The sequence below is a fragment of the Leptopilina heterotoma genome, unplaced genomic scaffold, assembly GCF_015476425.1.
Source record: "Leptopilina heterotoma isolate Lh14 unplaced genomic scaffold, ASM1547642v1 Lhet_160, whole genome shotgun sequence".
NCBI lineage: Eukaryota > Metazoa > Arthropoda > Insecta > Hymenoptera > Figitidae > Leptopilina > Leptopilina heterotoma.
Window position 1 is genome coordinate 1364899 of NW_025110875.1, and position 12152 is coordinate 1377050.

General features: G+C 21.5%; 1 protein-coding gene across 3 annotated transcripts in view; it reads right to left on the bottom strand.

Moving 5' to 3' along the window:
* The window catches only part of LOC122498878, a 110967-nt gene extending 107010 nt beyond the window's left edge, over positions 1-3957 (bottom strand). For 2 of the 3 annotated variants that reach the window (XM_043606869.1, XM_043606871.1), the window contains exon 1: positions 3198-3957. In XM_043606869.1, the coding sequence (XP_043462804.1) occupies positions 3198-3429 (232 nt within the window). In that variant the 5' untranslated portion in view covers positions 3430-3957. The remainder of the gene's footprint in view (positions 1-3197) is intronic. The other variant, XM_043606870.1, reaches the window with a different exon arrangement.
* Between the last annotated feature and the right edge of the window lie 8195 nt (positions 3958-12152).

The window sequence follows — 12152 nt, forward strand, 5'->3', positions numbered from 1 at the left end:
ATGTTAACAATGAAGTGGAGGAGAAAAAATCAATAACAAAAAAAAAACTAAATTTTCAGTAAAATCAAACAAAAAAGAATTTTTTTTCTATTTTTATTTTACTTTCAATATAATTATATTTTTATATTTATTTTTTTCTACTATAATAATTAGTTACTTTTTACTAACTGCTGCTACTAGTTTTTTACTTTTTAAAAAGTCAGCCAAGACTTCACCGCAGGGTGTCAACTATTTTCGTTCAACAAAATTTCCGGCTTTGTTCTAATTTTTCCCGGTTTTTTTTTCTCATCAAATTTAAATTTATTTGATTTCAGACTTCGCACTCGATAATTAATTTTCAAAAAGTAGCTTTCAAACTAAAAAAATTAGTAAAAAAGTAGTTATCGAAAAATTAAACTTGACGACCAAAAAAACTCGTTTTAGACACTTCACAAAACTGACAAAAATTTAAATCCATATTTTTTATTTTCCTCACTTTATCCTAATTTTCATGAAAAATATTTAATTTTTTCTTATCCTGCTAATAAATTCAATCCCTGCAACGAATTTTATTACTCATTATAGAATTTAAATAATTAGAAGAATAATTTAATTCTTGCGAAAAATTTTATTATTAATTTTTAAATAATTCATTTCTTTCGACTAATTTTATGCAAATTCTAATTTAAATAATTGAATACCTGAGAAATTATTATTCATAAAAAGAATTGAATTCTCACGAAAATTTTAAACAAAATTTTTTTTAAATAATTGAATTCTATTTAGAAATTTTATGAAAATAGTAGATATTGAAAATCATTGAATAGCGAAAAGTTTTTAAAAATAATTAAATTTTACAGAGAATTCTATTAAAATTTTTTACAAAAATTAAATTTCTGTGTGGTATTTTATTAAATTTTGTTGAAAATAATTGAATTCCTAAAAAGCATTTTATTATTTATACGAAAATATTGAATTCTTGCGAACGATTTTATTAGGATTTTTTAAAATAATTGACTATTCAAGAAAAAATTTATTACTTTTAAAAGTATTTGAATTCTTGTAATGACTATTGATATTTATAAAAATAATTTAATTTTGCAAAGAATTTTATTAAAATTTCTAAAAATAATTGAATTTACGGTAAAAATTTGGTTATTTATCAAAGTTAATTGAATTCTTTCTAAGAATTTCGTTAAAACTTTTTAAATAATTAATTATAATTCAAAAAAATTTAACTAGGTTTAAAAATAATTGAATTCTTTTCAGAATTTTTGTTAAAATATTATTGAAACTAATTGAATTCTTTCAAAGAATTCGTTAAGAATTAAATTGAGTAAAAATAATTGAACTCTTTCGAATAATTATATTAAAAATAACTAAATTTTTGCAAATTTAATTAAACTTAAAATAATTAAAAATAATTGAAATTCTGCAATGAGTTTTATTTTTTAAGAAAAAAATTGAATTTCTGGGAAGAATTTTATTATTTATGAAAATAATTGAATCCCTGTAAAAATTTTATTATTTATGAAAATAATTTAATTATTGCGAAGAAATTTATAAAAAATTTGTAACTAATTGAATTCCTGTGGGATTTTTAATATTTTATGAAAATAAAATTATAAATGTTTAAGCAGAATTTTATTAAAAAATTTTTAAATAATTGAATTTTTTTGGAAAATTTTATTAAAATAGTAAATATTAAGAATCATTGAATTGAGAAAAATAATTTTATTTTTGACAAGACTTTTATTAAAATTATTGAAAATAATTGAATTTTGAAGAAGAATTTTATTATTTCTAAAGATAATTGAAATTTTGACGAGAATTCTTTTTTAATTTTTTAACATAATTGAATTTCTGAGAAGAATTTTATTATTTATGAAAATAATTGAATCTCTGTAAAAAATTTTATTATTTATGAAAATAATTGAAATATTGGGAATAAATTTTTTTAAAAATTTGTAAATAATTGAATTCCTGTGAAATTTTTTTGCCAAGAATTTTATTAAAATTTTTAAAAATAATAGACATTAAAATTGTTGAAAATAACTGAATTGTGGAGAACAATTTAATTATTTATAAAGGTAATTGAAATTTTGAGGAGAATTTAAAAACATTTTTAAACATAATTGAATTTCTGCGAAGAATTTTATGGAAATTTATAAGAATAATTGAATTCTTGTAAAGAATTTTTGCTATTTATGAAAATAAATGAATTCTGAGAAGAATTTTTTTACAGTTTCTAAAAATAATTGAATTCTTTCGACGAATTTTAATAAAATTTTTAAGAATAATTACATTTTTCGGGGAATTCGATTAAAATTGTATTAAAAATAATTGAAATTTTGCAATGAGTTTTACTATTTAATTTTATGAAAATAATTGAATATTTTGCGAAGAAATTTTTAAAAATAAAATTATAATTACGGTGACTAACTTTCCTTGATTATTTTCGAAAAATTTAAATAAAATTCTTTTAAAAAATTTAATTATTTTTAATAAAATATAAAGAAATTTCAATTATTTCAAAAATTTTCAATTATTCGTTTATAAAAATTCAATTATCTTGAAACAATAGAATTGAAAAATTTTAAAAATCTTATTTTTCAGAATTTTGAAAAAAACTTTGCGAAAATTCAATTTTATTAAAAAAATTTAAGTGTATATCTTTTTTTAAATTTACTAATAAAAATTTTAATTATTAATCTTCACACATAAAAACATGAATACATTAGAATGTGACTCTTTATAAAATTCAATTATTTATCAATTATTAAATTAAAATACTTTGAAAATTCGATTTGTTAAAAAGTTTTTAATGAAATTCTTTAACAAATTTAATTATTTTCAGTTGAATTTCACAAAATTTCTATATTAATTCGATAATTTCTTTTTAATTTATTTACATATTATATTTGAACCAGTGACTGATTTTTTACTATCAAATTAATTATTTTTGACTAATTCATGTTCAGAGAACAGTATAAATATCTATAAAATTTTAAATAAAAAGCGATTTTTTAAAAACAAATTAAAATATAACTTTCTTTAATTTGGTGAAAAAATGCCCTGTAAAGTTTACTAACAATTATTTGTTAAAATAAAAATAGATAAAATAGTAAAAAAAATTTTTTATTTTAAAATTTGGATGATTTGAATTTTTTTTTTGCAATAATTAAGGGAAAAAATGAGGCAAAAAAGAAAAAACTTACCGGAATAATCGACAAATAGGAAAAGAGTGCCAGCATGCACGCGACTATCGCACCAGAAGTTCGAATCAGCCTGGGGCTCAAAGAGTGAAAGGTCAAGACCGTCCATGTCACTCTCACCGCAAGAATCGCTTAGTGGTTCAAATGTTCCCCTGACAAGTGGCAAATCCTCTTCCGCAAGTTCTTCCGACAGACAATCACCAATCCCGGCACGGCAACGCGATGCCACGGACATTTTCAACAAAATTCTCTCGTTTTTCCAAATTTATTTTATTTAATGGCAAAATATTCAATATTAAAGTATTTAATATCTAAATATTTTAAATATTCAAAAAATTTTCCAATTTTAACACCACCGAAGATTTACGATGACTGCAAGTCACGATTTCACAAATAGCACACGAAAAAATATTTTACAATATTTACTCCATTGTTTCAGAGATTATTACACTTTATTCACTGCTTTAAATTATTTATTCACTTTATTCTGCTTTTTATTCACTTTATTCCCTTTTTTGTTCACTTTATTCCGCTAAATATCCACTTGATTCATTTTATTCCCTTCATTTCGCTTGTGAGCGAATTTTCATGCCATCTGGGCGGCAATTTGATGAACTGAAATGGCGCGAAATTCAAAAATGTTAATTAACAATCATTAAGGTTATGTAGTTAAAAATTGGTTTTTTATTAAACCAATTTTTAACTATACATAACCTTAATAATTGAAAACTTGGTCAAAATCAAAATCTCTATCATCAAAACTAAAATTTAATAACAATATTTTGAATATTGATATTATATAATATGATATTAATAATATAATATAAATTATAATACTAATATTATATAATATAATATACAATACATAATAAATTTCAACTTGGATTCTTTCTTCTTTGATACAGTGAAATACATTTCTTACTCGATATCCAATAAATTCTCCGTTCAAAATAATAAATTTCTCGTTCGATACATATCAACAGGGATAAATTAGACAACAACCGAGAATATTGTAAATATTGCAATATAAGCAGACATCCAATTTAACATTTTAATGATTGGCCCCAACTTATTGTAAAATAATCACCGAGAAGTTGCCAACAAGGAACTTTTAAATTTTAGCACTTATCTTACACACGACGCACGTTAAATTATTTACAACCCCCCGACGTTAAAATTTTACCTTAGGAAAACTATTTCTTTATACACTCAGGAAAAAATCTATTTCTCTGACCCATACACTCTTTTCTGTACTTTCATTTGAAAAAAAAATACAGCAACCTAAATTCTTTCTTCAGAGCGCGACATAAAATATTTTTCTTGCATAGAAGAAAGAACAAAGAAAACAAGACAGCAAAATATTTAGAATAGCGGGTTTAGTTCATTAAAATAATATTTTTTTAAAAAAAGGTCCGCAATTTGATTGAAAAAGGACGGAAATTTCGTAAATTGTACCACATAATTTAGAGGATTTTAAAGAAATACGAAGTTGAAGTCCACAACGTTTATCAACGAAAAAAATTTATTTAATACTTTCAAATATTATTTTTAATTTAATATTTAATTGTAAAATAATTATTATCAAAATGTAAACATCAATCTTGTTTTTCTAAATATTTTTGGGTAAATATTGATGCGCATTTTTTTATTAATTTACTAAGTAAACAATTTTTTTCCTTGATCAACGTTGTGGACTTCAACTTGATAAAGAAATCACAAATGATTGCAGAAATTCATTATTTATTTTCAAAAGTAAAAAAATTCTTCGCAAACCTTAAATTATTTTCATAAAATAATAAAAATTTTATAGGAATTCAATTATTAACAAATTTTTTTTATAAATTTCTTCGCATATAATTCAATTATTTTCGTAAACAATAAAATTTAGCTTGAGAATAAATTATTTTCGTAAATAATAAAATTTAGCTTAAGACTCAATATTATTTTCGTAAATAATAAAATTTAGCTTGAGATTGAATTATTTTTATAAACAATAAAATATTCTTCTTGAAAATTCAATTATGTTCAAAAATTTTAAAAAAAAATTGTAGTCAAAATTTCAAATATCTTCATGAATACGTAAAAAAATTCTTCTCCAAAATTCAATTATTTCAAAATTTTTTTAATAAAATTCCACGTGGATAAAATTTAATTTAATTTTATAAACAATGAAAATTTTACAGGAATTCAATTATTTAGAAATTTTTAAACAAAATTTATTCGCAATATTTCAAATTATTTTCATAAATAATAAAATTTTTTACAGAGATTCAATTATTTTCATAAATAATAAAATTCTTCTCAGAAATTCAATTATGTTGAAAAATTAAAAAAAAAAATTCTTGTCAAAATTTCAATTATCTTTATAGAAATAAAAAAAATTCTTCTCCAAATTCCAATTATTTCAAAATTTTTTTATTAAAATTCTACTTAGATATTTTATTTAATGTCATAAATAATAAAAATTTTATACGAATTCAATTATTTACAAATTTTTAAAAAAATTTATTCGTATTATTTCAATTATTTTCATAAATAATAAAATTCTTCTCAGAAATTCAATTATGTTAAAAAATTAATAAAAAAAATTCTCGCCATTTCAATTATATTTAAAAATAATAAAATTCTTCTCCAAAATTCAATTACTTTCAAAAATTTTAATAAAATTCTACTTAAAAATTTATAATTATTTTCATGAAATAAATATTTCACAGGAATTCAATTATTTACAAATTTTTTATAAATTTCTTCGCAATAATTCAATTTTTTCATAAATAATAAAATTTTTACAGTGATTCAATTCTTTTTGTACATAATAAAGTTCTTTTTAGAAATTTAATTTTTTTCATAAATAATAAAGCTTATCGCAGAATTTCAATTATTTTTTTAATCAAATTTTAATCAAATTTTTCGGAAAATGTTATTATTCTTAAAAATTTTATTACAAATCATCGAAAGAATTTTATTTTTATTAAATTTTAAATTATTTTTATTATTATTATTTAAATCATTATTATTTTAAATTTATTATTTTATTATATTAAATTTATTATATTATTTCAAATTTTTTAATGTTATTAAAATTTTTTTAAAAAACCTATTATTGTTAAAAATGAAATTCATTTGAAAGAATTCAATTATAAAAATGTTACTAAAATTCGTCGCCACAATTGAATTATATTCTTAAGTTGTAAAATTCTTAGCAGAAATTCAATTATTTTTAATTATTAGGTACAATTTTAATAAAATTACCTGCTAGAATTCAATTATTTTTAAAAATTTTCATATTGCTTGAATTTGAATTGTGAAATTTTCATTATTTTAGAAAATAATTGAATATTCGTGTAGAATTTTGTCAATATTGTTTTTAAATAATTGAATTCTTTTGGGAAATTTTATTAAAATAATAGATAGAAATTATTGAATAAAGAAAAATTTTTGAAAATAATTGATATTTGGCAATGAATTTTATTATAGTTTTTAAAATTCAATTGCTTGGAACTTTTTCCTAAAATTCTTCGGAATAATTCACTTATTTTCATAAATAATAAAACTCATTGTAGAATTTAATTTATTTTTAAAACAATTTTAATCAAATTTCTCGAAAAATGTAATTTTTTAAAAAAATTTAATTAAAATTTGTCAAAAGAATTGAATTAGTTAAAAATTTGTTGATTAAATTCTTTATGAGAATTCAATTTTAAGAAACATTCAAATATTCAATAAATTTTTTTTGTATTTAAATAATTGAATTCTAGTAGAATTTTCTAATAAAAATTGATTGAAAAATGAATTTCAGTTACAATTTTAGATAATAATTGATTTTTAAAAGCAATATATAGCATGAATTTTTAGAAATAATTGAATTTTGATTCGGATTGGTTATATTTTTGATGTACCTAATGTTTTGAACGTTAATATTTTTATTACTTCTTTCAATCCGAATTTTATTTAAAAAAAATTGTTTTTTATCATTAAACAATCTTTTTTAGCTAAATAAATAATTATTTACAATATTTTTTCATTTCACAGGAAAAAAGAAGTGTTATTATAACACTGAAAGTAGTGTTAAAACTACACGCAACATTTTTAACCGACAGTGTGTGATTTTAGCACTTCATTGGTGTTAAAATAACACTGGAATGTGTTAAAACAACATCACCTGAAAACTACATGCAACAAATTCAACACATATTTTTTCTGTTCAGTGTATTAATTTTTAAAAATATTAGAGCACAAAAAAATATTTCGTTCATTTTAACGTTCAAAACTTTAGGAAAATATATTTTTGTCAGTAATTAATTCGTAAATAGTCCATAATTTTTAATTTTTAGTCTGTAAAGTCTGTAATATTAAATACTTTCATTGCATTGAGCCCTGGCTATAGGTGAATAAAAAAATTACAATGTTTAAAATAAATCTTACTTTCAGTCCACTTTTAACTAAAACCGTTTACATTAGAAACATGTTTGACTGAATTTTAACCTAGAGAGTATTATTTTAAGTTCTAACATAGATCTAATCCGCAGTTTTAAGCTTAAAAATAGTCAACTTTTCAAACATTTTAGTTTGAATATACATATATAATATGTAAACGGTTTCAGACTTTGTTTTTTCTGTGTTATTAATGACAAAAGATTCGCTAACTTCAGGGTGATATTAACCAGATAAAACAGATTTTTACGAATAATTAGATGATTCATCTAGTGATGGAAGCAACCTGTTCAGTGATACAAGGACAGGATAACGAACTTTATATAGCATCGAAGAGAGAGAGAGAGAGAGAGAGAAAGAGAGAGTGATTGCAGATTGGAATCTAAATCATGCATGATGCCACCGAGTGATATGTGTACACAAAGAATATAAATGTATATGGCAACGACGTCGCCAGGCCGCCGTCAATCGACTTCTCCAATCAGTCTCCTCTCCTCCATTCTCGAGAGGATCCATTGTAAACTTCTTGGGGCATTAATGACTCCAGTGCAAATCGCTCTCGGCGTAACCTCTTTTACGCCAGAAGACACGTTCCAAGAGGGCGTGACAATGCCCCCCGACACAATGGTGTGCAGTGCATCTTGCCATATACTCCATACATAAGATCAAGATCAAGTTTGCGATCGTGGCACACGTGAACTGCACCACAAGAATTTATTTAATGCTCCATTTCGATAATTAAATCACACACAATATTACGCAACAGAAAAAGAAACTCTTCTCTGTTAAAAATCGGACTTTATATTTACAGCAAATACTTTATATTTCATTCGATTTCTGAACGATCTCAATTTTGGTACCTTTAGAAAAACTGATTACAAAATCAAAGTCCGACACCATACATAAGACGCAAAAAAAAATAACTTTCTCTCACACAATTTATTCTTAAACAAAACAATTGTCCCCCCTAGATCTCATGGGTGTCGCTGACAAAAAAAACAACTTAATACTAATCCTTTTTGTTTGGGAAAGAAAGACAAGAAAAGAAAAAAAAAAGACTTTGAAACCGTGAGTAAAAGATGATCGACCTCTGGGAAAAAAGAAGTTTCAAAAGAGGGATTTGAACTTTTCAAAGAGTCGTGTTGTAAACAGTTAAAGTGTCTACAAAAGTATTTCCGGACTTTTGAGTCTACCCCAAAGAAACAATGAGAAAAACATTTATCCGTTGCAGGCGGGCATTTCAAATGCAATTTCCTCTCCCACTCAAGTTTCTTTAGAACAAAAAAAAAACAAACACCAACGGAATCTGTTATTGTCAATCTAAATTCGAGAAAATCCAGGAAATTAATGGTTTTTTTTTGCATTCAGCATTGTTACCTTTGACATTTCGTGCATTCTATGTATAGTCAATAACGTTTTCCAGTTGGATAAACAATATACAAAATCGTGTGGGTGGATTTAAAGTGTTCTTCTCTCTCTCTTTACAAAAAAAAGAGGTTACATCAATCGTGAAAGGCCTCCATGGAACATATTGTAAAACAATAATAAATCTAGAGAAGCAATATCCGGTACGAATTTTTCTCCAAATATTGATTTCACATGGAGTATAATTGAGTTTAGTGGAGCGTACATACCGCAACAATGCGATCTATATTCAGAGGAGATATTCCTGTCTTTTATCGGAAGGCGAATGGAAAACGTATTTTAGATCGAGAAATGAGAAACTTCTTTCTTCTTGTACTTTTCTTTAGTGACCTTTTGACTTCAGAAATAGAAAGAAAGAATCTTCGCCCTTCTAATGTTAATTTTAAAAATGGGTGCGTCCAACTTTACACCAAAAAGATTGAAACGATGTTATTTGAATGATAAAAATCGGTGTCCAACTTTGCACCAAAAAGATTGAAACGATGTTGTTCGAATGCTAAAAATCAAAGTTTAACTTTGCATCAAAGAGATTGAAACGAACGTTCGAAAGCTAAAAATCCAGGATTGACACAGGTCCAGAAAGTTAGGGAATTCAGGGAAAAGTCAGGGATTTTTATTAAAAGTACTGAAAAAATTTAATTTTTGTAATTCATAAGAAAACTCCGAATTTTTTGTCTTTTTTCTTTTTTGATTGCCTCAGAAACTATGAAACTACCACGAATTCTAATAAAAAACCTTCAAAATTTTTTTCTATTTCTAACCAGAATGAATTTTTCAATATTATTTAATTATTTCAAAAGTTTTAATACAATTATCTTGATAAATAACAAAATTCCTTACAAAAATTCAATTATTTTTAGAAATTTAAAAAAAAATTCTTTGCAAAATTCAATTATTTTGATAAATAACAAAATTCATCACAAGAATTCAATTATTTTCAAAACTAATAAAATTCTTCGAAGAAATTAAATTATTTTTAAAAATTTTAACGAACATTTCGTTAAGAATTCAATTATCTTTTAAAATAGCAAAATTTTTCGCCAAAAATTCAATTATTTTCAAAAAAATTTTAATATCTTTGCAAAATTACAATTATTTTTAAAAGCTTTTTGGCATTTCAATAATTTTCAATATTCACTATTTTTATTAAAATTTATCAAAAAATGTAATTATTGAAAAAATTTTTTTTAAAATTCTACGAAAACATTTAATTATTTTGATAAATAATAAAATTTCATTTAGGAGATCAATTATTTTCACAACAGAAATTAAAATATTTTTAATACAATTTTAAATAAATTCCTCGAAAAATGCAATTATTCCTAAAAATTTTATTAAAACTTGACGATAGAATTAAAATTTAAGAAACATTGAATTATTCAATAAAATAATAAAATTCGTTGCAATAATTCAATTATTTTCATAAATAACTTTTAATTCGTTTTAGGAAATCAATTATTTTCAAAAAATTTTTAAGTAATTCTTCAAAAGAATTCAATTATTTTGTTAAACACCAAAATTCTCACCATAAAATCATTTATTTAAAGGAATTTTAATAAAATTCTTTTTTAAAATTCAATTATTTTGATAAATAACAAAATTCATCACAATAATTCAATTATTTTCAAAAGTAATAAAATTCTTCGAAGAAATTCAATTATTTTTAACAATTTTAACGAATATTTCGTAAAGAATTTAATTATCTTGATAAATAGCAAAATTTTTCGCTGAAAATTCAATTATTTTCAAAAGTGATAAACTTCATCGCATAAATTCAATTATGTTCAAAATTTGAAAAAAATTGTCGTCAAAATTTTAATTATTTTTATAAATAATAAAATAATTCTCCGAAATTCAATTATTTTCAAAAAATAAAAATTTAATTAAATTTTGCAAAATTTCAATTATTTTCAAAAATTTTCCTCATTTCAATTATTTTTAATACCTACTACTTTAATAAAAATTTCCAAAAGAATTCAATTATTTAAATAAAATTTTAATAAAAATTTCACAGGAATTCAATTACTTACCAATTTTTTATAAATTTCTTTGCACTAATTGCACTAATTCAATTATTTTTAATTTTTTTTAATAAAGTTTCATTATTATTTTTACAAATAACATTCTTCGCAGGAATTCAATTCTTTAAAAAAATGTTTAATAAAATTCGTTGCAAGAATTCAATTATTTTCATTAATATCAAAACTTATCGCAGAATTTCAATTATTTTTTACACAATTTTAAAAAAAAATGATAAAAAATTACATTTATTCTTAAAATTTTTTTTAAAATTCGCCAAAAGAATTGAATTATTTTAAAAAATTTTTGATAAAATTCTTCATAAAAATTCTATTTTAAGAAATATTTAATTATTGAATAAATTATTTATTTGCATTTCATTTGTATTTAAATAATTGAATTATTGTTGAATTTTCTAATAATAATTCAGGAAAAGGAATTTTACTAAAATTCTTTTTTAAAATTCAATTATTTTCATAAATATCAAAATTTATCACAAGAATTCAATTTTTTTGAAAAGAAATAAAATACTTTGCAGAAATTAAATTATTTTCAAAATTTTTTTAAAATTCTCGTCAAGAATTAAATTATTTTTATAAATAGAACGCGAAATTCTTCTCAAGAATTAAATTATTGTCAAAAATTTTAATAAACTTATTCTTGTCAAAATTTCAATTATTTAAACAAAATTTAATAAACTTCTTGTCAAAATTTCAATTATTTAAACAAAATTTAATAAAATTCATCCCATGAATTCAATTATTTTCATAAATTGTTATTTAAATTCTTCTCAGAATTTCAATAATTTTAAAAAATTTTAATAAAATTCTTCAAAAAGTTTTCAATTATTTTAAAAAATTATTATAAAGTTAAATTATTTTCATAAATTATTATAAAATTAAATTATTTTCATAAATTATTATTTATTTTTGTACTTAAATAATTGAATTCTCGTAGAATTTTCTAATAAAAATTGATTCAAAAATGATTTTCAGTTAAAATTTTGAATAATAATTTAATATTAAAAGCATTTTAGCATGAATTTTCAGAAATAATTGAATTTTGAAAAAGTTTCAAATT